The sequence below is a fragment of the Acanthaster planci genome, linkage group LG13, assembly GCF_054643075.1.
Source record: "Acanthaster planci isolate LZ-2023a linkage group LG13, COTS_SCS, whole genome shotgun sequence".
Classification (NCBI taxonomy): Eukaryota; Metazoa; Echinodermata; class Asteroidea; order Valvatida; family Acanthasteridae; genus Acanthaster; species Acanthaster planci.
In genome coordinates, this window is record NC_141789.1 from 1,099,148 (window position 1) to 1,126,407 (window position 27,260).

The 27,260-nt window shown below is 40.0% G+C and overlaps 3 protein-coding genes across 9 annotated transcripts in view; 2 read left to right on the top strand and 1 right to left on the bottom strand.

Annotated features, from left to right (window-relative positions):
• Positions 1-2,680, top strand: part of LOC110979943 (uncharacterized) — a 19,816-nt gene extending 17,136 nt beyond the window's left edge. For all 4 annotated transcript variants that reach the window (XM_022236140.2, XM_087145262.1, XM_087145260.1 and 1 more), the window contains one exon: positions 114-2,680. In XM_022236140.2, coding sequence (XP_022091832.2) covers positions 114-158 — 45 coding nt within the window. In that variant the 3' untranslated portion in view covers positions 159-2,680. The remainder of the gene's footprint in view (positions 1-113) is intronic.
• Positions 1,708-11,907, bottom strand: LOC110979945 (uncharacterized). 2 transcript variants are annotated; one of them, XM_022236148.2, is made up of 24 exons: positions 11,628-11,907; positions 10,864-11,029; positions 10,588-10,659; positions 10,271-10,455; positions 10,035-10,119; positions 9,757-9,855; positions 9,504-9,647; positions 9,158-9,232; positions 8,581-8,664; positions 8,284-8,444; positions 8,080-8,135; positions 7,725-7,873; positions 7,509-7,607; positions 7,253-7,394; positions 6,938-7,115; positions 6,528-6,617; positions 6,206-6,323; positions 5,741-5,938; positions 5,275-5,453; positions 5,042-5,098; positions 4,488-4,499; positions 3,998-4,148; positions 3,718-3,808; positions 1,708-3,306 (listed from the first exon to the last, which is right to left on the bottom strand). In XM_022236148.2, exons 2-24 carry the CDS (start codon positions 11,017-11,019, stop codon positions 3,149-3,151), a joined length of 2,739 nt encoding a protein of 912 aa, XP_022091840.2. In that variant the 5' UTR covers positions 11,020-11,029; positions 11,628-11,907; the 3' UTR covers positions 1,708-3,148. The 2 variants fall into 2 exon arrangements, with proteins under 2 accessions (XP_022091840.2, XP_022091841.2); XM_022236149.2 differs by lacking the exon at positions 4,488-4,499.
• A 95-nt stretch (positions 11,908-12,002) lies between these two features.
• On the top strand, positions 12,003-27,190 carry LOC110979944 (uncharacterized). 3 transcript variants are annotated; one of them, XM_022236145.2, is made up of 26 exons: positions 12,003-12,152; positions 12,754-13,465; positions 14,018-14,298; positions 15,793-15,948; positions 16,184-16,412; positions 16,836-16,969; positions 17,155-17,456; positions 17,756-17,833; positions 17,949-18,192; positions 18,506-18,586; positions 18,939-19,049; positions 19,696-19,920; positions 20,231-20,470; positions 20,841-20,913; positions 21,044-21,235; positions 21,405-21,514; positions 21,804-21,901; positions 22,252-22,453; positions 22,837-22,980; positions 23,234-23,335; positions 23,774-23,899; positions 24,007-24,230; positions 24,506-24,593; positions 24,703-24,908; positions 25,167-25,295; positions 25,461-27,190. In XM_022236145.2, exons 2-26 carry the CDS (start codon positions 12,805-12,807, stop codon positions 25,768-25,770), a joined length of 4,746 nt encoding a protein of 1,581 aa, XP_022091837.2. In that variant the 5' UTR covers positions 12,003-12,152; positions 12,754-12,804; the 3' UTR covers positions 25,771-27,190. The 3 variants fall into 3 exon arrangements, with proteins under 3 accessions (XP_022091837.2, XP_022091839.2, XP_022091836.2); XM_022236147.2 differs by having other exon boundaries at positions 12,006-12,157; XM_022236144.2 differs by having other exon boundaries at positions 12,020-12,346.
• The last annotated feature ends 70 nt before the right edge of the window (positions 27,191-27,260 follow it).

Sequence of the window (27,260 nt, forward strand, 5' to 3'; positions counted from 1 at the left end):
TAGCAAGTATGTGTAGGAAGTTAGGGTAGAATACTTCAGACGATTCTAAAAAGTTCCTCATTGGTCCTTGGAATTTATTGTGAATGCCAGCATTGCTTTTCTTGATCTTGCAGCAACTGAGTGAGCGTCTCAAGAACAAGCCGTGGACGGGAACATAGCAGAATCCAGGTGTTGACGAATATCATCCGATGCCCGGGAAAACAAAAACTACACGCTGGGCTACTGCTTCCGGTCAAGCAGCCAAGTTGGAGAGGCTACTAATATTTTGAAACTCTGGCGCAAACAGAATGTGAAATGAACTCACTTGTAGTTCACTGTTGGGTAAATTTCGAGATTGAGTCTCAATAGGCCAGGAAGCGCCTTCACTAAATGTCATTTTGTATCAGCCATCAAGAGGCTGTGTACGTTGGTCATCGTGTTTCATGTTGAATATTGTGGTACTTGTACCGTGTCTGTGTATTCAGATGCCTCCATTGTCTGATGCGATCTTCCACATTAGACAATGGAGGCAGTGGGCAAACTTTACCGTAGTCTTAAAAGTTGCATAGTAGAAAGTATACCATATGAAAATGTCATTCAGGATGTAAATTTAAATTTAACATGAAGAGTATTCCAAAACTACTTCACCATCAATGCGTGATTTTCTGCTACTTTGCCAAAACAAAACTTATTTTCAGATTGACAGAATGGCATTTACAGTATACATGTATGATCGTGGCAGAGTCTGCCTTTGTTTTTCATTATCTTGCCAAAGAAAAGTACTGCTTTTCAGGGTTAAACATTTCAAAATCTGACAAACCTTTCAGTTGAAGTTTCCATTCGAGCAGATTTTGAAGTCATACTGCTTTTGCTTAAGTCTTTTCCACCAATTTAATTCTCTTCTGTTTTTCTTTCAGTCTGAGTTAGATATACTTCTTGCCAATGCATTTGACTAGTAACTTCAGAACTATTCTATCTTCATGGTTACTGGACCATTTTATTTCAAATTACACATTCCATTGAAACTTTCAGACGCTTTTTTAATTCGTAGACACTTGATATGTATTTTGTGAAGCTGTATTGACACACCATGAGCATTTTTAGTACTCTTGAAATCTGGACTTCTTTGAAAGCAAAGTGGGACTATGTCTTTGCATATGTTCTTCATTACTCCTTCAATGTGTGTTTCTCTCTGTAAATTGCACATTTATGGAGGATATTGTTGAGAAAGTGCTCTTCCATTTGTCTGCATTTCACATTACTCCAGTTTTCAATTATTTATGGTGTAACTTCCATGTATTCATCCTCCCATATAGTCGAACACAGATTAAGAAGAACACTGTGAATACAAGGTCAGATTTGTAACAAGGACAATTCTAGGTCCCAAGTGTCTGTTTTTCTATTGCTAATGATACAAGGTAACTATTACAGGGAGGAAATTTATGATGTCCCAAGGACCTTGTTATAACTGTGCTCCACTGGTAATATTCAAATAGGAATTCATTTCTAACGAGCTTCACATCAACAAACTAGTCAAAGACATGTACCTTTATAACAAGGTCACTGGGAATTTACTCGTAGTATAAGAAGAGGTAAGCGAGACCCGGTGTTGGGAGAACAAAGAACACAAAGATTAGGGGACCTACAATTCCAGCAAAAATATCATTTTTCAAAGTATTCTTAGGGCCTTACTCTGAACATGAAAGAAATGTATTGAAACAGGCTACATTTGTTTTACTTTTATTTATTAAACTAGTTTCCTGGGGCCAATATATTTAAATTCTAACGAAAGTTTTGCCCGAATTCATATTTAAAAATAGGATTTTTCAATAAAGACCTTTTTATGCAATTTCTCATGAAGGACCTCTTAGCACTAACATGGCAAATCTTGTTAAAATGTTGTATTAACAATGCTCTTATAATCTGTGTTTAACTGTACTTTACAAAAGTGCACTTTTGGAAAAATTCTTGTCTATGTTGATAGGCCACTTTAAACTTCAACCTCCACTAACTAAACGAACAAAACCACAGATACAAGTAGATGTACTGAATATTCATATTTTGGTATTTTGAATAAGACAACTGCTGTTTCAGCAGTTATCAATCATTTTTAGAAAGAAATCAAAATTCCAATTAAAACTTTTCAATACAAGAGGTCCCAACTTGGCTGAATTACCAAGAAAAATATTTTAAAATGAAATAAAAAGGGCAAATCACATCAAGTGCATTAAGGATGACCCACATTTATGATACTCTGACCTTTTAAATATCAATGTATAATCAACAGAAGATGCTGCCAAACATGCCATATTGAGGGACTGACAGAAGTGCACTTGCTCACGTCCATTTGAAAACTGATGCATTCAAGAAACTGTAATATCTCATTTTTTGGTTCAATATTTTCTACTTACATAACTTTGTATAATTTTGTAAGCAATTTTTTCTTTCTGGGTGGCTTTTAATAAGTGAAATTTGGTTTTCCAAAATGGTTGGAACTGTACATTTTTGAGAGTAAAAAAAGTATTGTAAATTCCAAATGACTTGAAAGTCTGCTAGCAATGTTGTCAATATTGCTGTACATTGCTATGAAGCACGTTGCTCCATAGAGTTAGTACTATGTGTAGTTATATATATACTTAAAGAATGCCAGGTGTCTTTTTGTGTGTGGTCGAAATATTAAACAGCTAGAATTTACAAGTTACACCATAGTTTTATCTGCCATTTCTTAATGTTTCATACATTACTCATTTTCTGTATTGTCCATAAGTTGGGGTACAGGTTTCTACTTTCCAGAACATTTGGTCTGAGCTGTGGGAGGTTTGTGGGACGTACTCCATATGCTGGGGCTCCACCAAAAAATATTGCCTTTAAGAAAGACTGCTGAGATGTCAGGCCCTCATTTTGTGAAACAATATGTTCATCAGGCTTTCCCACTGCTGAAGAACGACTTCATGTATGCCTGCCACATACAGAAAGGTTCTTTACCAGATATCAATGAAATATTGACTAAATGCTGAAATAGTCCTTTGCATACTGGAATGATTTCTCTTATTCAACCTCTTACTCAGACCACATTTAAAATGTTTATCACTCTACCAATTGACGTCCTGAATCCATATCGCTTCTGCATCCCTCATTACCACCGTTCTCCACGATTCTATCCTTGTCTTCATTTCTTCTTTGCCTTTGCCTTCTTGCCTTTCCTCCTTGGTTTCTCCTCTGCCTCGTCTTCCTCTTCTTCCTCATCGGGCTGAGCTCTGGCTGTCTTGATACGCTGCGTCAGGTCCTTGGATAATTTCTTCACGTCAGACGAGTCCCCGCCTCCCTCTAAGTTGGGCGAAAAAACATGGGAAAAAAATGTCCTGAAAATTGCTCACTCCATCCTATACACACTTCCCCTTCTACAGGCTCCATGCTTTAACTTTAATACCAAGGAGCAAGCTACAAACGCAAGGGATTTGGGTCATCAACCCACTTCTCTATGCAAGTCTTAAAGTTGCAGCATTTTAAAAACGGATCTCTGGCCCACATTTGACTGAATGTGCATGTGGTATATAATCAGTAATTCCCTCTCAACAAAACTATGTCCACGCTTTCCGATGTTAAAAATCCCAAATGTTAATAAAATTTTCTTTTGCAAGAAATCTTCAAACACTAGGTTCTTACACGGATACCATTTCTTTTGGCTGCAAATTTCGGACCTCATTAACTATTAAACCGCATATAACTCACACCGACCTGCAACAGCTGTGTTCACCAAGTCCTTCAAATCATCTCTGCTCATCTCGCTGGCTACAGCCAACTGACCCAAGAAATTCTTCTCTTGCTCCTATAAACAGATAAACACAATGCAATGGATCCTTAACACTCCTCAGCCAATTACAAAACTAGACCGCTGCAAACTTTATAAGGATTGTGACACGTTAACAGGTTAAATTGTTTTCATCATCCTTTAGTTTTGGGGCAGATGCTTCTGTTTTACAGCCACCCATTCCATGACTGAATTTATACCACTTACCTCCAGTTCTTCAATCATGGCTCTCTCTAGTTGTTGATTCAGTTCCTCTTTTTGCTCGGCCAATTCTCTCTTCATCTCTTGCTCCAGTTTGCTCATGGCTTGCTTGTGTCTAGTCTCCAAGAGCATCTGACTCATGATAGTCAGTGCAGACCTGATCAAAATCAAAAAAAGAAGGTTGAAAATCTCATCCCAATGTTGGATTCCTTTTGCATGTACTCTCTCTGCTCATTCTGCATCAGACATCTACATGTACCAGTACCATACTTTTCTCTCCTATCAGCACGTTCTGCCTATCACACCGTACAAGAGCAAAACACAATGTAAACTTGACAGTCCTTGGCTACTCCAAACTATCTTCTTGCAACACAGCGAGAAGTTTGTCCAGATCTGTTTATATTCAGGAAGATTTAGGACCTGTCTTGTGAACATGTCATAAATTTTCAGTTTGCAAGATTCTGCATGCCATGCATGTGTCTGACGATGTACTTACTGTGCAAGTTGTCTAGGTGTAGAGGTGCAGTGGTTAGGATGGTGCAGCGGGGAATGGAAGAATGGAACGAAGGGAACAGGGTGTCAATGCAAGTTGAAAAGGCTTCATTGCAATGATTTCTTCGTGTCTTTTGTGCCTAGCTTAGCAAAGAGACAAATGAAACTGGAATTGTTATGAAGATGTTAGCAGTGCCTAGTAACACAAGACAACCAAGACTTGTAGTGAGCACCACGCAACTAGCTTGTCCTGAAATAAAACTAACAGTTATATATCACAAAGGGAAACAGACTGTGCTTGCTTGTACGTCAATTCACCACAAAGGGAAACAAAGACTGTGCTTGCTTGTACGTCAATTCTTGGCAAAACAGATAACAACTGAAGTGGGACATGAACCTCTGCAATACCATACTGGTACCCTGCCAAAAGGGGTGCTGGCAGGGTGCCACTACAAGGATTGCAGGTTCAAAGCTCACTTCAGTTGATGTCGACAATGAAATTGTTTGTGTCATACTTGAAATTCCAAACATAGTATCTTGTATCTTTGTAGTACTTACCCTGATTGTTTTCTGGTAATCTCTTTCCTCTCTTCTTCAAGCTGTGAGACAATAGTCCTATTGTATATACACAAACACAATTTAACAATTGAAAACAAATTACATGTCCTATAGTATTTATTTTAGCCAATATCTGAACACCTTTCCCACAGTAAATTAAATGGTCTGATGCTTGATTTAAAGGCTAACTGACTCCTTGCTTTTCAGAAGACCGTCATCCGATGCCAACTCACTTTTCTTTCAGTAACTTTTTGGCCTCGTACTTGTCCTGTAGCACCTTGGCCTGGTGTGCCCTTGCCTCTCGCATCTTCTCTTCTACCTCCTCAATCTCTCGCATGTGCCTCTTGATGATGCGGTCAGTCTGGTGCTCTGAGACGGCCTGGTTCACCGACACCGTGTCCACCATTTGCTCCTGGGCAGACAAAACAAAAGTTACCTTCGATATGAGACTCTTGACTGAAACCTCTCTGGATAGAATTTGTTGATTACCAAAACAGCTTCTTAAATCCTAAATATCTATGGTTCATAACCTGAAAGGTTTCTCTACCATTATGTTTGGTATGAATGATTTAAGTTCAAATTTCCATTCTGTGAATTTTCTGTCTATCTCCTAGTAAATAAGAAGTCTACACTGCTTGTCATTTTTAGGCCAAAACAGCGGCCTCTTCCATCCAGGCGCACAGCAAATAGCCTCCCTACCTGTAGCTCTTTAATAGCTTTGTCTTGCTTCTTGATGATGCCCTGCCGTCTGGCCTGTCCGACTTGCAGCTTGCCGATCAGGATTCCCAGCTGCTCGTCCTGGGCCTTCAGGGCTTCCTTGGTCTCAAGAGCCAGCCGGGATCGCAGCTCGGCCTTGGCTTGCTCGATGGCTTTCATCTCAGCTGCGACCTCTTGAGCCTGCAAGAGCAGAAAAAAGAAAGTGGATAAATTTTACTCAGTGACAAACAAGCCAGTAACTTTTTTCCACAATTTGATTTGTGTGTGAATTACTGACAGGCCCCTTAAATCTTTCCAAATCAAAGTGAAGTGGAAATTTTTTTTTTCTAAGAGGCCTATACCTCTACCCTCAACAAATTGAGAAAAAATTTCATGAATCTTCTGAACCTTACAAAACATGGTTTTCTAGTCAAGAAACTGAACTTATTAAAGACCAACAATACTGACATGTTGCTCCTTGAGTTCAGCGACGTGTCTGTCAGACTTGGCTGCCTCAAGCTCCTCCTCTTGTCTCTCCTTTAAGAGTTCCATCCGAGCTCGTCGTTGAGCCAACCTCGCCTCCAGTCTACGTATCAAATGCAAGAAAAGAACAAAATCACTGACCAACAAAAAACAGACATTCCCCGGGCAACAGCATATTGGAAATGCATCCCAAAACTCAACATTTTCCTCTAGTTCAGAAGCTCTCAATCTGGAAGTGTTCAAGATGAGCACAACTTCAGTTTAAATCTACAAATACTGAAGGTTTCTATTTCAACTTTATACTTACAGTTTTTGTTGTTTCATCTTGGCCATCTGAAGTTGGTTATTGACTGCTAGTGTGTTTTGCTCATGCTGCAACATTATTTGTCGACGAGCCCTAATAAACACAAAAACCAAGACACACTCAAATGTAATCACTCAAAAGTGATTGGCTAAGCCAAAATCAGTGGAATACCAATCACAAGCTTTATGCAACACATGACACTTTGGCCAGTACTTGTTTTTGCTAAGCAGATATCATTCCTGCTTAGCACATGTTGCCCGAGGTACTGGGCCATGACAAACTTCAAGACTTGGGCTGTGCTGGAAACAGGCTTTCCGAGTTGAAGCTACATCTCTTGTCAGTATCTACTAAGGTTTTTGCAATCGCCTCAGACCTAGACCTCATTCTAGACACAAGATTAAGTTCAGGCTTACTCTTCATCCAGCCCACTTTGTGTGTCCAGAAGCCGGCTGACCGTCTTGGCTTGCTGTTCAGCTAGCTGTCGCTGCTCGGCCTCAAGTCGCTGTTGTTCCTCTTCCCATAATGCCTTGCGCTGGGCTAAGCGTTCCTGAATCTCCGCCTGCTGTTGCTTCTTCAGCTCCTCTTGCTTTTCTGGTTTGGAATTAAAACCACATTTGTGAAATATTTTCAATTTCCTTGGAAACCCTCACAATTTGAAAAGCTGTCATCTAATTTTCATGTCTCCAACAGGATTTTTTGCCTGCTGCAAACTTGTTCACCATGTTCACCTTCAGCTGCCTTGACGTTAGCTGTGTGATGTCTCATAATCTTGGCTGCCTCTTTCTCAGACAGCCTCGCTCGCTCAGCCAGAATCTCAAAGAGCGACTCCTCTTGCTTGGTGATAGATTCCTCCCGATTTTGCTCCAGTTGCTATGGCGACAGAAGAATAAGCAAAGCCATTAATATGTTAATCTACCTTCTTCCATGTTGCCGTGCTTAAGCTGAATCCCAGAAATGACCCAGGATCTGTTGGTTGGTCCTTACCTGTCTGAGGGTCTGTACATCCTCTGCCTCCCGGTGATCCAATTCATCCATCAGGCTGTTGCTTTTGTCTCGATGCTGCTCCAGGAGATTATGATGAGCCTAGAGAACAGAGAGAGAGAAACAAAGCGATGAGGATCAAAGATGAATAAGACAGTGACATGACCACAGCTCTCTGTAAACCACACCAGCTTCAACCAACAGCCTTTTCAATCTAACCTGAACAAAGTCAGAGATGTTGACAGCTTTGGAGGCAGCCCTCGTTAGTTCCTCCATCTCCTCCTCTTGCTGTTTCTCCAGCTTCCTCAGTTTCTTCTCTCGGAACTTGCGCAACTTTTCACTCAGCTGAAGACTCTGGCTCATCACCTCTGCAAATGAGATAAAATAAAAAACAAATAAATAAAAGAAATAAAACCATCACAGCCTTTTCAGAGAACACATTTTGTAGAGGCATTATCTGGCAAAACAGTCATTTCCAAGCAACTGCTAAAAGACAGCAGTTCAGCTGATTTCCAATATTTCAGTTTCTCTTAAACATGGCAGTACTTTGTAAACAAGACAGAAGTAAACATACCTGCTTGATGATTTTCCTGTATCTGGGCCAAGTCTGCCTCATACTGCTTCACTATGCTGCAAAAGAAAAACGCCACCATCAAATGACAAATAACATATGCCTTAATTTCCAACATTGTGCCTGATGCAGGCCCCTGACAATGAATTTCTTTCATCACTTCCTTAGATTTGGCTTGCTTCATGTTTTGGGTATTGCCATGATTACCTTTCACACTGCTCTTGTAGCAACTGTTTATCATCAACCAATCCCTCCAAGATGTTGCGCACGTCTGTCAACCGTGTCTGGTTCCCTGTCTCCTCCCTGGTCTTTATCTCTGAGTACTGCTGGGCCAGAGCTCGGCGCCGCTCCAATCGCTCTTGCAAGATCTACACACAAATATATTTCCACAATTTTTATTTCATCTAAAAAATGTATTTCCTATACTGCAGGAAACCAACATTGAAATACCTAATTTATCCAAAAAAAGATGTAACGGGTAATACTTGTGAGATGGACACTAACATTAGCTTGTCTTGCTGCCTCTTCCCCAATCATTCTCTCCACCTCTGCCATATTCTCTGTTAGTTTCTCAACCAAGGCGTCAATCTGATTCAAAGAGAAAACAACAAATTAAAGAATCTTGTCATTTCACAATTAACACAAGTATTGTTTCCAAAGCAACTAGAAAATCAAGCTCCATCCAAGGACAGAGCTGACTTGGGCCCATTCCCAATACTCGACTTGGGCTCCGTCTCAGGCTTCGTTCCCAAAACCAATCCCCGATTGTGGGCCTGAAGCGTTTAAATTACATTAGATTACTGTAATTTCTGGCTCTCTTGCATCTTATTTGATGTTTTGTGGCACTATTCAACTAATGACTGCACTTACAGCTTCAACGTCAGCTAGTTAAAAAACAGTTGAAGCCTGAGACGGCCTTGTATATTACAATGCACAGCTGGGAAGCCAGGGCCAACAGGTTTTTCTGAAGACATTTGATGATAGTTCAGTAGAGGTCCAGGGTGTAACATACAGCCACTGGTTAACCAATGATCCTTGGTTGGACAGACCCAATGAAGAGGTAACTCAAGTCAGTTTTTACCTCCTCGTCACTCAGATCGGTCTCCTTAGCCAAGTCATCCTGTATCTTCAATTGGGCATCTTGGAGAGCTCGAACCTGTAGGAAGGCAAACAACATCAGCACTGAAATAGCTTGGGCAACAGGAAAAATGACCCTTTTGGTTTCCTATTTGGATGCCAAGTCTAAGAGATTTTGTCACTTGTTTGATCTTTGTTTATATAATAGAGAATAAAGCAACATGCATCACTCTTTTTGTTGGATAAATTAGGAGGTTCGGGTTCATATTTTCAGGGTCATGCTCAAGCCTATCCCTTGCCATATTCCCCACCTCTTCCCCCGCCCCCATCCTAACCCACATTTCTCTCACCATCTTGCGAGTGCTCTCAGGTCTAGTCTTCTCCAGGGCTTCCTCTAGAGCCAGAGGGTCTTTGGACGCACCCAGTTTCTGTCGGATTTCATCCTCAGCTGCTGCCTGCTCTGACGCAACGGCCTGAACAGCTGACTCCACCATCTAAGACAATGGGACAATTGGAAATAAAGCCACAAAAATTACCGAGACTTGAGAAAAGATGTCAGTGAATAACACTACAGACAACAATGCAGAAGAGAGCCAAACCTACCTCTGAGTATTTGTCGAGAAATCTTTCAGTATACTCTTCGTCAAGTCGCTCCTTGGCAACAAACTTGCTCAGAATGATCCGAAGAAGTTGCAGGAACACCTTCACGGAAGAAAACACCCACAAACTGGTCCGTTTAATAAACATAAATTTATCACGTACCAAACAATAGCATGTATAGAAATGCTAATTTCCAATTTCATAATAAATGTCACCCTGTTTTGGGCATTTAATTTTTCCAAAAAGGATTTTCAAGTTTCTAAGGACATGATTGTTCTCACCGATGTTTTCTCCTGATGCAGTTCCTCTTCAAGTTTCTGTGTCTCCCTGTAGTCTTGTAAGCTCAGCTCTGTTTGTGTCTTCACCCTGAAATACCAAGAAAACACAGCAGAAAAAAGTATGATATGCTATAATAATGATATGAAAATCAAGGACACTTTAAGGCCCTTTGAGAACTGAAGTACATCTCATCAGACTTTCCTACAATCTTTGGAATTAAATCGACCCTCTAACTCACATTGAGGTCTTGGTGAGAGCTGTGATCAGGCAGCAGTAGGCATCTTCCTCTTCTACTCTTTCCTCATCATAGCTGTCGATGGTAGCCTGACTGCGGAAGTCTTTGGCGCTGAGACTGCTGGATCTCCGATTCTTTCCACTGGATGACGGCGATTCATCTTCGTGATATACCTCAGTCAGTGGAACCTTTGGAAAGGGACGAAATCAGCATTGACAGAAAGGAGACAGCAGAAACTTGAGCTTGCAAAACTTGAAAAAAGCACTCATAGATACATGTAAAAAATCAAACATCTTTAAACAAGTTCAAAAATACTTTACCTCCTCAGCGTATGAAATTCGCTTTTCGTACATTCCACTGTTGGTCCAGTCTTTCTTTTCTGCCTGTTGGATCTGAAAACAGAGTGAAAAATTATCTCCAAAATCTGTATCAAATTAGAAATCATACGAATTAGAATTTTCTCTATCTTTTCTATGAGGTTTGGGCTGTTGGCTAAAAGTGAACAACAGTGTCACAAGTGAAATTTAGGTTTCAGGTTCTTTAAGGGCATACGTAGCCATGGTAATTGGATGAATGGGTGGATGGAGGAGGCTTACCCTGTCCTTGGCAAGCTCTTGGAAGAAGCATCGCGCCACCACAATCGCAATGACAACTCCAACTAGGAGACCAAATATGATAGCAAGGGTTACTTCCACTGGATTCACAGTCCAAAAATTGCCAGGAAAGATGACTTGAACATCCACGCACGACATCCTCAAAGTTCTGAAATATAAAATATATTCAACATGGTCAGCATCAAGCATGATTCAACAATAGACACCTAGGTGCAATGAGCCTCTTTGCTGATACAGCATGAGTGATTTTGAACAATGGTGCCAAGGCATTGTGGGAGGACGGGGGCAATGTTTGCTCCTTTTTCCATCCCACTTTGCCTTTCCACCTTTGTGCAACATCACTCTGGCGGTATCAGCAATAAGGCCTACTGAATAATGGCCAATGATATTACATGATGTAGGCCTATCACAATGAATTTGCAATTGTCTCTGCACGGGTTTTCAGTCAATTTTTTTTATTGGTGTCAACTTTAGCCAATGAATTTATGCATACTTCACGACAAAAAGAAGATATACAGGCCAACTTTTCAATGTAATGATGCAAGACCAAATAAATACCCGGCCAGAGAGCCGTGTCTGCGCATCGATAACCTTGAGCTGACCTGTCTTTCGCCCTCAAAACTTCACATTTATCTTTATTTAAACGAAATGCATAACCAAACTAAACTATACACATACCAATACAAAGTCTACCTACAAACTCAAATAAAACTGAAATAATAACTACACGAATATCCAAAACTCACAAAGTTTGCGACCGCGCCGCTCGCTCGCTTGCTCGAAAATATGCAGCCGACCTCAGGATGACGTCACTTCATCAATTATTTTACACACGGGTCCTCCCCAACTGGCCCAAATCAATTCTTTCGTTTTATCTAGTGCATATCTATGTAAATGAGTGCATTGGAATTATTAAATTGCTCAAGAAAAAAGTATTTTTCACTCAATATGGGTCTTTTTATCGATGTTTTGACCAAAATTCTGCGTTTGTGGGAGACAAATACGTCGAATGTTTACACTTGTCACTTGGATACCCTCGCGGAGCTTTGCACATGTAGTCTGGTCCCAAAATTACTTTACTATTGATGAAAACATTGCTGAGACTGAACACCAGACTGCATACTGCAGTCGGAAAAATACCTTAATTGTATTGTTGGTGCTGTGCGTGCAGAGCTTCTGAAGTGCTGAAGGCAAAATGTGAATTAATTTTGCATGCCGTAATTAGGGAGCTGTTTCATTCGCTTATTGCTCTATCCTACTCGGACAGACAGGCAAGGTTTGGGTCCATGAGTTCGACGCGTTGCAAGACAACGGAACAAAATACTAGCCCTATTTTGAATCGTCTATCTTTTATTCAGTCTCTCTATAAAATTTGTGCTCTTGACTGAGGATCAGTACATGTACTTGTAGGTCAAGTGAAGAATCGTGTTATCTTATCCCAGATGTTTACCTTGCCTTTCCAAAGGTCATTTATCATTGTTGCTGTTCTTTTCTATGTTATCACATCATTATTTTGCAAGTGTTAGTTTTTTAACTTCAAGCGTGTCTTTTGAAGATCTCTATCTTTGCTTTGGGCAACATAACTGCAAATATCATAATACAGTTTACTTTTCTTGCACAGTCTTTGTACTATGCAGTCTTCAAGTGTACAATTTGAGGTTCTTTGATTTTGAATGTAACGTATATTTACAGGTATTTCAGATTATGTTTACCCTGGTTTGTCAACAGTATTTTAAATGTATGAGAAATTATTTCAGTTTATGGTAGCATGCATTAATATAACATATTTTAATATTTAATATGCAGATAATCAGATTGGCATGTGTGGCTTTAGCAGAGTGTTTTAGATGTATTTCTTTGTAAATATTGCAGGAAAATGCAAGATGAAGCAGTGAAAACAAAGAGATTGCTTTGTTACTAGAGATGGCTCTTCAAGATTTCATCTTCATCAGTATCGTCATCTGTCACTTGGTCTGTCTCCAAGGTTGTCACTCCCAACTTGTGGATGTTGCTCTGCAAGTCAACACCCCCACCTCCAACCCCATGGTGGGAAGCTTTCCATCGCTGTACCTCACTGACCATTTGACCATCAGCGTGGGCCTGCAATTTGGTAGTGCGGGTGACCATGTGAGACTCTCTGTGGAAATTCCGGATGAGTTTGCCCAAGTCGCTGCTGAGAACCTCACCATCACCTATGCTAGCAATTTACAAGATGCCCAGGAAATCATTCAGACTTCCAGAACACAACTGAATGTGTCTTTCGGAGAGGTCGAAGTTATCAATGCAACACTTGGAAACACTAGTCTAGAGAACGTCATAGACCTTCGCCGCACACTTTACGTTCAAAACTCCCAGAACGTAGGCTATCTGCTAAATGTAACACTGAGCGTTGACTATGGACCAAGCTACGAAGAAACCTTCACAGCCTCCAGAATTTTGAGTTATGCTGGCCCTGAGGTTAACACCGATAAGTTGGCCATTGCCCAGGACCAACCTTTCATCTTTGACCGAGAGATGCAGGCCTCTGCCTCCTTTCAAATTCCTCCAGGATCCTGGAACATGTCAGAGATTCAGGTGATCTCAGGTATGAATGGGACTTCCCAACTTTATTCTGACTTTGTTTTCCAGACACAGTCTGTGGCTTTACTCATATTAAAGAATGTCCAAAACAAAGCTGACGAAAAGAAAATCACAGTTGTCGGTAAATTGACTTGAGTGTACTTTCAGTGAGGAAAAATTCTAAAAAAAATCTGAATCTAAAGTTGAAAGCGAATCAAAAATGCATACATACTGATAGATATTTGTAATTATAAAGATGAAGAAAGAAATCGACTGCAGTGACCTGTAGATCACTGAACACCAATGCAGGTACATGTGCAGGTACCCATAGCATGGTAGAGCACCCGTATGGTGTTCCAGAGCACCCAGGTTCAAATCCCAAACCACACAATTTCTTTGTCCATCTTTTCATGTATAAACACAGAGTCAGTTTCCTTGTATGATTTGAGTGATATGTTTTTTATTTGGAAAAGTTCATAACAAAGTAATGACAACATAATCTACTTTTAAAGATAAGCCAATCATTCCTTCAATTTCTTTTTTCAGCAATACACTGTTTTTTTTAATTCACCTCCAGACTTCGTATCTGAAGATATTTCCTTCATCAATCTGGATGTCTTGTCCTGTCTGGCCACTTCCGACAGTCCCAACATCACTTTCTCCAACCCTGCCAGCCAAAACGTGACCAGTTTCACCAATGCCTCATCGCCGGTAGCCTTTGTCACTATCCAGAATGCTACCAGTAATGCTCGCCGTCGACGGGTTGCCACTGCGGGGAACCAGGCTAGTGCTACCCTCATTTGGAATCTGTTTGATATTGTCAACATGGGTGATAGTGTGGAAACCGTGAACTTTACAGTAAGTAGGCAAGACCATTAATACAAATAACATGTACGCATATTAAATTGGTAGTATCCAAGTTGATTAGCAACTTGTTTCCTTCCAAAAGAAAAAGATCCCCTGAGCTGTTTTAACTCCCAGTGCCATGATTCTGACACATCCCTGGAAACAAGCAAGAAATGTTGTTAGCCACTAACTATTTTCTATTCCATACAGAAAGTTGCTCAATTGACTTTACATAGCCAAATAAAACCATTATTGGTTAATCAAAGTTACTTAAATTTATGTGATACTTGAATTCAATTTACAATTCCCAATAATAATCAGCCTAGGAGAATGCATAATATTTTCCCAGGACAAAAAAAATGAGAGATAACAATTCATGGAAATTGCTCAAAATGGGTTTAATTTTGCAGTCAATTTCTTCTAAAGACTTTTTAAAATAAATTATGTTCTTTATTCTCCACTTTACATTTATTCAAATAAAAATTGCTCAAACTTGCTCTGACAAATTGAGAATCCAACTGTCAACCCCTATTACCATCAACATTCAATGTTCCTGTTGCTTGAATCCTTGCCTAATATGGGATCATTGTTAGTGTTAATACCCTCCTGTCAACCTATAATATTGTTTGCACTGCAAATATTACGCTGCTGCTATGGTAATAGGCCCGCTGGCAACCTAGGACTAAATGAAAGATGGCTTTAATGGAGAGAGCTTTCTACTTTAATGTAATGGAGAATCCATTTTTTGAGGAGGGACGGGATATTTTCTAGTTATTCAGTTTGATTTTATTTTAACTTTCTTGGATCACTCTCTTATATTTTGTGTAAGCATACAACATTAAAGAATGGTGAAGCTTGCCTTGTCATAAAGTTCATAAAATAGCTGAGGGATGGCATGTGAATAATTGATAAACTTAGATAAAAATCACCTTCCACAATTACAGTGTAACCACACGTTATGTGGGCTGTTATTTACATGTACATGTACGTGTATGCAATGGTAACAGTGCAAATATAGAAATATTTATAAATATTGGGAAATTACATCAAGACTTTTATTTTTGCCATTATTATCAAGCCATGACAAATTTTTAGGATCAATATTTTTATTGAGCATAGAAAAAAATTAATACTGACATTATGGTATTTGAATTTGGGGATTTATGAAGTTTCCAAACTAACCACTGGTGAAGTCTGTCATCCATTGATCTCAGTTTTGTATTTCAATGAAAGCAATTATTTTCCTCTTTCTCTTAATTGTCAATTGACAAAAATGAAAGGGACTATAGTATTAAGAGACCATACATGTATGCCACTCTACCTTTGGTCATGCACCCATTCAGATCCAAGAACTGAAATGTCTGATGTGACTGTGCTTTTTTTAGGCTTTGCCGTATTACCTGTACATTAACCTCAATCTTGTACTGCTTCCCCCCCCCAGCTCACTGTCGTCATTTTTCCCACTTCATGACAAGAAGTGGTATTTGCCATGCTTTATCCTTACAGATTCGGTTGATCATTGGACAAACAGCACAGACTGTCAAAGGAGTCATGATAACCTATACCTTCACAATGAATCTAAATCAGGAGGACATCCCTCTAGGTAATAGTGTACTAGTGGTCTCCGAACCAGATCTGATACTGGACAAGACACTCACTCCGGTAGGTTGATTAAACAGCAAAACTTCCTGCAGTAATTATTCTTAGAATGAAATCACAAACTCTTTTATATTTTTGTCTGTTATTTTTCTCATTTTGCGAGCAAAAAAATTAAAAGATCACTGTGAAAATGGCTTTTGGGTCCCAGCTCAACTTTTTTTAATAAGCAACACTTTGCTGTTTGACATCAGAATTCAGCATGACAGTGACATTTCTATTTTCTTCCATGATCTCACAGCTTGATGAGGCAGTGACTGAGGATCTAGACTATTCACTAAACTACTTGCGCTTCACCACAACCCTGTCCCACTCACCCCAGTCTGGGACCCCTGCGTACGGGGTAGTGTTCAGGGATCAGGTTCAAGGGTTCATCTTGGAATACTTCACTGACCTAGAGCCAGCCTATGGGACAGATGGTTTCACTGTGAGCTCACAGGAATTGGTCTATCAGGTGGACAAGCTGATGGGTAAGTTATAGGACTGATTCATTCATTCAAGGTGTAGCGAGTAATGAGTCACGTGTGTGTACAGTGCGTCATTAGTGAGTCACATGTCTTGAACCATTCTTTTTGAGTGTAAAATGCAAGCAGTGGGCTGTTCTTGCAGTGAGTAACACAAATCACAAAGTAGGAAAGTCAAACTCACCTGAGAGTGAAATGAGTAACCTAAGAGGTAAATGAGTCACCTTAGAGTTAAATGGCTTAACAATAAAATGTCATTAGCTAGGCTTGTAAGTATTCATGCTGGGTTTCAGAAAACAGCTAAAGTTAACATTAATAAAGATCTGTTTATGTGTTCAAAAATTTCAGCATGATTGTAAATTAATTCTGATATAATAATTTTGATTTGCTCATATTCATCTGTCAGCTTTGTACTCTCTTTCCTTGTAGTTGGTGATACATTAACTTTCTCATACAAGGCTTACTTCAGTGATGACACGGTGACCAATGACATTGGTACATCACTGACACATGTTGCCATGGCAACATGGCACTCCATGCCAACTCAGGAAATAACAGCAGAGGTAGGACACAGTACTTTTGATTAGACATTATCTTTAATTTAAAACATGTGTTCAAATGTTCAGTTTGACAATTAATTTTGTTTGATAAGAACTTGTTTTCTAAGTTTAATGCAGCATTATAGATGTGTTTCCTTTGTCATTAATTGGTGGAAATGTGCAGTGGATTTTTTTTGGTTTTTTGGCAGCATCCCGGCCGTTCCTACAGCCCCACCGTCCAACCAGAGACCTGTATCACACCTGTTGAAACCCAGGAGGAAAGTATCATCTATGACCACGGCCTTGCAGCTGTCCTCTTCTTTGTCGCTCTCATCATTGGCTGCATCATCGTGGCCCTGATCTGCCTCATCTGCATCAAGTGCTGCCGGAAGGGTCCCTACGCTACCGTGCAGCCAATCGGCAAGAATGCCGGAGGGTCTAAGGGACAGGGATTAGTCATGAATGCAAAGGGTGGGGCTCGGTCTGGCCTGAGTAACCTCAAGGAGTTTTGGTGAGTCACTCCATTCACTCTCATTGAATGAAGTGCTTTCTGACCTTTGAATCTCTACAGTTCAAGGCAAAAAAACAACTTATAACTTACTGAAATTTTAAGAACTTCCAAACCTTCTAGAACCTAGTTCCCATAAGTTTCAGAACTTGTGGAACTGAAGCATTTGAAGATCAGAACTGTCTCCGTAGCCACCCTGAGGTTTTAACTTTAGCCCCAGCTATTTTTCAAACACTTCCTCATTCTAGTTGAGAAATCTGGGATGTTTGTAGTCATGATTCATTAAATTGTTCTTTCTCCAGCTTGATTGCTATAGACGACAGCATCGTTATGGTTCTGGCTCTCAAAGACAAGGCTAGAAAGCTGCTGGAATTTGAAAAGTAAGGAGATTCCTCTGGTTTGTCTGATTACAAGAACAAATAAACACGTTTATAAAAGGTAGAATTCAATTTCTGTAATGAGTGACTCCTTTTAATTGTTTGTTGTAATGTCCAGCTTGGACATCTGGTGGACTATCACAATCGATATCCAACTGGAGCAGCAACGCATCGATGCCATGGTGGAATCTAGTATCAACCTGGTCAGCAAATGGGCAACAGAGGGCACCGTGCCAAAGAAAATCTGTGACAAGTCCAACAGGAAATTCCAGCGCAAAGTTAAGGACTTGAGCAAGACACTGGATGATGAGTATAAGGAGGAATGCCGAGAACTTATCAAGGAATTGAGCGCTCGGAATAAAGTGAGTCTTTGGTTTCTCTTCTTGAAAAAAGGACAATTTTTGAAAAATTAAAACTTACTTTGAAATGCTAGATCTTACTCTGTTAAATTGCATTGCATATATAAATTTTTAAATTCAGAATAGAAAAATCTTGAAAGATTATTTAGAACAGTTTTATTGCAAACAATGATTGTCAAACCAATGGTGTTGAATGCCATGTTTTAGATGTAAAGAGTTGATCTGAATATAAGCGCAGGCTATTTTTTATCGATTTGAAGATAAACTAATTATTTGAAAAGTTGTTTTTGGCTTTCCTTTGCGTCTCTTTTTTCAGCTGAAACTAGCTGAGCTTCAGAGAAAACACAAAGCCGAATACAATGACACCCTGACACAGACAAAAGGAATGACAGAAGAGGTACAAACAACATTGTGTTGCTCATTTGTTCTTTGAGTTTCAGAAATGACAGAAATGTTTCCCATAAGTTAAGCAGACAACTCCCTGACAACCATTTATTTTTAGATCCTTGCTACTGTTTGCTATTCCATAGTTAATCTAATGCTAAAGGCTTGTCGACAGTGTGTCCTTGAGAAACGAAGAAATTAGAATTAATCCCAAACCACATCATGGAATTTTCAATTAAAGCAGGATTTTTTTTTCTCAATAACTCAATTATTGCTGTCAAGAGCTGCACAAACTCACATGGAAAATCACATGCAATTCACAGTCTGGAATTCTGTGAGCTTCATTGTTTACCCGTCCTCTGTAGGAGAGGAGAGAGATCTTACTGTTGCTACGGCAACAGCATGACGCAGAGAAGAATGAAGTGATGCAGCTGCTCAAACTCCATCAGGACGAGAGACAGGAGAAAGCCCGAAAGGTACATGTTGGAGGAAGATGAAAGGATTGATGAGAATCAAGACAAAGAATTGTAACCAAAGCCAAGCACTCTGTCTTGATACATTCGTTTACTTTAGCTGTAAATGAATACTTCAAAGAGACATGGAAATCTGGAGAGAGAAAGTCTTTCAGATTAAATTAGTTAATTGCAAGGGTTCTACCCCATACATACATTTTGTCTTGCAAGGCTTTCTTTCTCTTTACTTACACAATTTTGGCATTACAGGACCTTTTATTACAAATTGATTGCCACAGAAGCTAGGAACAAGCCCCCCCCCCAAATATGGAACTGGTATTTTGACTAAGCCTACATTATTGCCCCGGCCAGCGATAAAGAAGTTATCAAGTGTCCTAATACCAGTGTTGTAAAGGACTTCACAAGTCCTGAGAATTCTGGAACTGCCCAACACTAACTTGTACTTCAAATGAATTTTCGCTACTTGTAAATACTGTTAATAGAAACAGTGGGTGAACATTAATTAAGAAAGGTCTTTGTTCTACTTCATATTGGAGTAGGTTGTTGCTTTCAGTGGGACTGAGGTACTAGTAATGTAATTGTGAAGCAGTTGTAAGTACTATTTGTGAAGTGCTAATGAAATACTTGACCACAATACCATCTCACGCAGGAAATTGCCATCCGCAAGCGCCTGGGTGTCAAGTCACTCCAAGAGGGGTACCTTGATGAAGTCATCCTCCAATCCAAGCTAGACGAGGATGCGGCTGCGAGGCTGTTGAGGGAGCACCGTAGCAACATGCAGGACCTGGAGACCGCCATGGATGATGAGTTGTCAAGGCAACGGATGCTGCTGGAGGAGAAGCTGGCCAAGCGGCGGGCGCTGGCACAGTCAAATGTAAGAGGAGAGAGTTTCTCATGTCCTTAAACTCCTAGGAAAGCAGGCTTATCTACATGTAGGTTAAAAAAAATATCAATTTGCCCTTGATTTATTACTGATACTGAGGATTCATGTACTTTGTATCGTTGCTCAAAATGGATTCAGTATGTTTTCTGAAAACAAGTGGTGAAATATTACCCCTGATCAGCATGCATGTAGTTTAACTTTCTCGGTTGATTAAATCTAATAAATTTAATAAATATTTGTTACACAATCTTTCATAATGCACATCTTCAACTAGCACTCTCTTTGCGGTTTATCCATCCAGGATTCTCTAGGTGACCACCACAAGCAGATGCTGAACACCATGGTAACGCAGACCCTGGGCGTCATCGACGAGCTGGAGAAGGATGACAAGCTGACAGAGGCAGAGGCAGAGCGCTACACCCAGAGATTGAGGCAGGAGTTCATGGCTGCTAAGGCAGGGTATGACAAGGAGAAATCCAAACAGGAAGAGGCACTTCACAAGAGGCTGAGTGAACTCAAGAAGAGAAAACTAGAGGAGAGGGTAAGATGCTTGGTGGAATTTATAAACAGTTATCCCTCCTAACCCACCCACCCCCTCAAAAATATAAATGATTTGCAGTCTGTGCCAAACGGAACAGGTGGTCGCATAAAGGAAGGTGTACCAGCAGGTGTCAAAGACAATAAACAATCAGTGAGGATCTGTGTATTTCCGTTGTTGCTATGTTCATCTTATTGACTGTCTTTCTGTCGGATATTTTGTTGCTGAAAAGCCAGTGACTGACCCTTCTAGCTCGGCTCCTTGGTAAAGTACTTACTTCATCTCGTTTTGGCTAACTGTGTTCTGAAAGTCAGTCTGTCGGTCAGTCAACATCATTATCTATCATCATCATCATGTTTTCTCACCCTACTAGGCCCGAGAACATAAGCAACAACTAGATCAGTTTGAAAAAGAGCAGCGAGCAAAACTGGAAAATAACAATCTTGGTAAGTCAAAAACCACCTAGAATGATTCTTTCACCCTAGTTACAAGGCATTTTAAGAAGCAAAAGTATTTATTAGGTGCAACTTCTTGAGACACAGTATCATCACGTAGTGTATTCTGGACTCATCCCAGATCCTTCACAGTACATGGATGCCAAGACAGACCTCCTCGCCTCCCAGCGCAGCGAGATGCACGAGCTGGAGTTATCCCTGGACGATGATGCAGCCAAGCAGTTGGATGACCTCCACAAGAAGCTGGCAGGAGAGACCAAGGAGAAACTCACCAGGAGCAAGGAGGGGTTCTTCAAAGACCTGATGAGTCATGGTGAGTAGATGTTTGAGAGAAGACTATACTCCAAGGAACGCGATCGATGAAACAGAAACCTTTATGTTGGTCAATTGATCCTATACCACAGTTCAAAAACTACAGTCACTTTTTGGATGTATTGCGTTCCCCTCATCCTTCACTTCTTTCACATGGTCCTCATCCGCAGGAATGACCGAGCGCATGAAGAATGAGATCTTGGAGCAGCATCAGAGAGACATGGAAAGATTAGCTGAAGAGCACGAAGAGCAGAGACTGAAGCAAGAAAGGCTCTTGAAGGTAAAGCCCTGTATGTTCCACAGTAATAGGCCACTTGTATCTCTCTCAGTGGTCCTTGTCAAGCCAATGGCTGATAACAATTTTGTTTGTCCACTTTGATAGGATTCAGAACTAATTCACAACTTTGGCATACCAATCCTGAATTTTGTTTTCATGTTGCAATAGCTTTAGAAATTCTGTTATAAAAATGAAACCCGTCTGGAAGTCCCCTGCTTGATTTGGTTAGAAATGAAATAGAACCGTCAGTTTCTTTGTCCTGAAGGGAGATGTTTTTGTGTTGGCAATGCAGAAGCGTCTGGCTAGGCATCGCCAGGAATGGATCAAGAGAAAACAAGAGGAGAAACAAGAACAGCAGATGATTCGAGACCATGAGGAGAAAGTGGTCGGGTGAGCATAATGCTTACTGAATTTTACAGAACATGTGTCATTTCCCCTTATCAACAATGGCTTTTTCCTGTTCAATGTCTGTTCTCCAATGGCATTACTCTCACAAAATAAGTCTAGTCAAGGTCTTTTGTCAAAGATTCATCACAAGAAAAGTGGTTTACCATTTAACTGTAAAGGCTAGGGCAACACTTCAACAGCTTCCAAAAATGTGTCCGAATTTGACAATATTATGATAATAAAACCTGGCACTATGGCAGCTAAATCTTCATGTTGGTAGTCTCACTAATGCTTACCAGCTAGATAAACCATCTCAGTTGGTACACTCCTCATCTCTGATCCTTCCTCTGTAGCCGCATCCTCGCCTCCCAGCTGGCCATCTCAGAGGAGGACCGGCAGCGCATCCTGGACGAGCACGAGAAGCAGCAAGTGGCTCTGGATAGCAGCCTGGCACTGCAGAAACTCAAGCAGCGACGACTGCTGGAGGAGAGGGTGACTCAACGACGGGCCAGACAGATGGAGAAACTACAGAGGAAACACACCCAGGAAGCACAGGTGGGAATCAGGCCTGTAATAAGTGCAGTGACATTTCTTAATTGTTGCCATTGAGTCAATTTTTATTGTTGTACATTAATTGGGTGATTTTGTAAACTTGTACATTTTATTCACTTTGTTGGTTCGTTTTAGATTAGCTTCATAGATTTTGATTATTGGACTGATTTGGTTGATAAGATGAGGTTAGTTGCGCTCTCTGTGAGGAGAACAATGCAATTTAGGGCATCATTTTTCATTGTTTATACTGAAAGAATTTTCTAAATGTTCATGACAAAATGGCCCCCAAGGGATCTGCCTTGCTTAATGCTCATCATCAAGGCCAAGACAACTTTCCTCTATGCAGTCACGACATTAAAGCCTTGTTCTTTGTAATCACTTTACAGCGTATGGCCCGCAAACAGCAACTTGCAGACAGTGATGAAGATGGAGAAGAGACGCAGCAAGAGTTGATAAAGAAACAAGCTGAAGAGAAGATTGCCCTGCTGTCTGGAAATGACGCAGAGGACATAGAAGATGAACTTGAAGCAGTCAGTAGTCACTCTTATTGGTTATTTGTCATCAAGAAAGGATTCTTCACAATTGTCCACATGCAGTAAAACTACCAATTTCCACATTATTCAGTAATTTATTAACACATCATGCAAAAATATCTTTACTTACCTTCTGCAGAAAATTCCTCATCCCCACTGATTTTTGATGTACAGAAGTGTGATCAATTTGGCACTGAAGTTCATCAAATATAAAAATGAAAATACATAAACTTTTATTTCTCTCTTAAAGGTGAGAGTGGAAATGATGCAGGCCAAGGTTGTAGCACTCAAAGAGCAAGAAGAACATCTTGGTACCTTGGTGGCTAAGCTACAGCTAGAGAGGTCAAGAGAGGTCAGTCACATTGATGAATATTCATATGTATATATTCATTCACTATTTGGGACTGGCTAAAAAGTGTAAATCTTGTCTTTCGGAAACTTAGACTTAACTAACTTGTATTATTTCAAAAACGAGCCAGATTTTACATAGAGAGTGTGTGATGACCCCGCATAATGATCTGGTATATATCCAGATTTTACTTAGAGAGTGTGTGATGACCCCGCATAATGATCTGGTATATATCCAGATTTTACATAGAGAGTGTGTGATGACCCCGCATAATGATCTGGTATATATCCAGATTTTACATAGAGAGTGTGTGATGACCCCGCATAATGATCTGGTATATATCCAGATTTTACATAGAGAGTGTGTGATGACCCCGCATAATGATCTGGTATATATGGCCTTTCATCATGTGACACATTATTTTTCTTGTTGCCCAATCAGATCGCAACGATTGAAGAACAACAAAAGGCACTATGGCAATTAAAGATGAACATGCTGGACAATATGACAGAGGAAGGTATCATCCGCAACGCTGACTGTAAGAAGGTCATTGAAACTCATCAGAAGGTTTGTGTCTTTAATAGCTTACAGTTACAAACGTTAAATTAGAATCTGCAATTTTCTCTCAGCCTGTAGTTTTTATGTCCATTTCTGATTTTTTGTCAATTTTATAGGAAGCTAAGAACCTGGAAAACAAGCTCAAGGCCCAGCGAGAGAAACAGGAGAAAGATTTCAAGCGTCGCCTCCGAGATAAACTGGCTGACCGAGAGCAGACCTTCCTTAGCAAGCAAGAGGAAGAGCTGCAACGACTGAGCGAAAATGAAAAGAACAAAACCTCTGCCAGGCTGAAACGAGTCGCTCTCAAACACAAGCATCTCATGGAGATGGAGGAATTTAGGTCCGGCTATTTACTTGAATATAAAAAGTGTTGTTACAAGGAGGGAAAATAACTTTTTATCAGTTTGAAAATTATTATAATAATGCCTTTTTTAACCAGAAACTCTAACAAAGCAAGTGAATGGAGGATTGTGGGGAGGGTAGGGTAAAATACTACATTGGCTGAACCAAAATTCGTTTAAAATAATGTTTTTAATGCATTTAAAAAGATTTTAACGGGGTTTCTTATTACCCACAACCAATATTTCTTTTCAATCAGTTTTTTTTATTTATCAGACGTAATCTTGAAATTGAAGTAAATCAGGCCCTTGAAGATCTCCGCAGAAACTTTGAGGTGGAGAGGCTGAGACAGCTGCAAGAACAGGTGAACCAGTCTTCCTTTGAACAGTTGGACAGAATTTCTTGCTAGATACTGAATTTTCAAAGTGTGTTTCCCATCACCGTTTTACCTTCCGTGTTTTGGACAATTGCAGGAGCTGCAGTTCATTTCTGGGATTGTCAAGCACGGTAAGTTTAGCCTTGCAGAGCTGCGCAATATTCTCTACCTCTTGTTTCCGGGCAAGACAGAAAAAGACCTAGAACCATTGCTGAGGAAGATGTACAACAAGGAGGAGGGGGAGGAGCTTGGTGACGAGAAGGAGGAGGCTGATGATGTTGCTAATAATGGCAACCAAAGAAGGTATGGGCCCACAGAAACTTTATTGGTACATAGGAATATTTTCAATTATCAAAATTTCTTCATTCATTTATGGTTTGGAATATCTGTTTCGAATTGGCCAGCCAATATATCCAGGGGACCATGCATCATGCTATCCATCACCCTGTGTGACTCTTTTAAACCATTTGCTTCCCTGTGTGTTACACCTGTTTGTCACACTACCTTTGTCATGTGACAACTTTGCTGAACCATCTTAAAGTCTTATTCTACATCCTACAGGTCCTCTGTCAAGCAGATGAAGATGGGCAAACCCTCTAAGGCTGGCACAAGTCTAGAAGAGAAGATCAAGCTAAGCATTCTGGGTAATACCAATGACTCAGCTGTGTCTACGCCCAGCAGGGAGAGGAGGTAAGTCATGTGACCTGTGCTTTACCAATCGCGACAGTTTTACTGGTTCTAAATCAGTGTAATTGTTACAGAAAATGGAGGCAACCTTGAAGATTGATTCTACAAACCTAGTTGTGTTTTTCCTCCTGCTGTTTTTATCAATTGTACATCTTTCTATGAAAACAGGAGACCAAACAAGCTCCTTAAGAAACTCAAGAAGAACAAACAGAACAAGAAGCTGGCTCCCATCACCAGTGGTGCCGGCCACGATGACCAGGACCGCCCCTCCAAGCCGGCGTTCCAGGGCAACGCCCTGCCCCAGATTGGGATGCCCCGCCCAGAACCTCTGGGTGGAACGGCCACGCCCATTGACGATGCAGACATCGACAGGAGGGCACGGATGGATACAGACTCAGAGGAAGAGGAGAGGCAGCCCCTCAAGAAAAAAGGGGGCGGAAGAGGGGTGAACACTGGCCAGTCTGAATATTCATATTAGAGGTCAGGTCAGGGTTGAATTACTTGACAGCACGTAGCAGACGCAAGAGGTATTTTCGGGGGTGATTACAAGTGAAAGTTTTCCAAACCTGAGATTTGTTCTTTCACTGCCTCCAGGTTTGAGTTTCATAAACTTCTGGCTCAGGGCAGCTCGATTGTTTCTGCTTAATATATAAATCAAAGTGTCTGATAGGTGATGCCAAAGTGTGGAGTACATGAATTTCTATTTGGTCCCAACAATAGATATTTGTGAGTGATTCTCAGGATTCTGGAGCTCAGGGATGAAGCTTAATATGAAAAATAACCACAAATTTGCTGAGCGGAGGCTGGAAGTACAAACATCACATTGTTGCTATTTGCTTTTAGAAAATTACAACTTTTTTAATAGTTTGAATACGAATGCTCAGAACTTCAAAGCATTAAATCCAAATTATATAAAGATGGTCTTTCATGTAAATATCTAAAGCTTTAAACTTTCAGTACAGTATTTTACAAAGAGGGGCATATGGAACCCCACTGCAGGCCTCAAAAGAAATCTATGTATTTGATTGTCCTTATTTAGACTTTTTTTCTCTCCGAATGGAAGTTTCTACCCTCAAAAAACCTTGGAGAAAGCAGATTCCAAAAAATGCTTCAGAATGTTTCCACTTCTATTTGTATGCAGCTTTTTGTGTTTCCCATGGTTACCTTGATCACATCAGCTCTGATTTTTCTTGATTTTGACATGTATTGAGTGCCTTTCGGTAAATCTTCAAAATGCAAGGCTGAGGTGTCCTTGGCATATATTTTATTTCCAGAGTTAATTGTTCCACTAGCTGGTACTTAAGTTGAGAATTTAAAAAGTTGTTTTTAGCTTCTTTTTTAGGCAAACATATTTTTGGACAAAAATTCCACTCTCCGGAGGTGTTGGAAAAATGTGTCTCATAAATATAACTTAACATGCACAGTAGTGTGGGTTTTAAAAACAGGCTGAGATTTTCCCACAGATGTTGTTCCTGAACACTGTTTTGTAAATGTTTATATTTTGCCTAAATTGCAATTTCTAATGGACTTTTTATCGTGTGGTACTGGAGTTCACAAAGAGCCTTGAATTTATTCATTCCGTTTTTATCCTTTAACCTAATAGGTGAAATTCAAAGCAATCTTTTTCATACGGTCATGCAAATATATGTTTATTTTAATAAACCGTCTCATTTGTTCAGTTGAAGGATTTTAGTATCTGTATATATAAGCAAGTTAAAATTTTGTTGCAAAATTACTTCAAGAACAACTGTAAAACAGAATACATAGTTGTTTTAAAATTTATTCATAATTGACATAAATGTGTGAACAATTTGTATTGCCGAACACAAAGGATCAAGTGGACAAATAGATGCTGGTAGTGGTTATGACCATAAATAAAAACCTGGTTTTGAAAATGACTATTGTTTACCATTTGGTAGACAATTTGTTTTGTGATTTTCTTAGTTATATGTTCAAAAATCCAAAAAT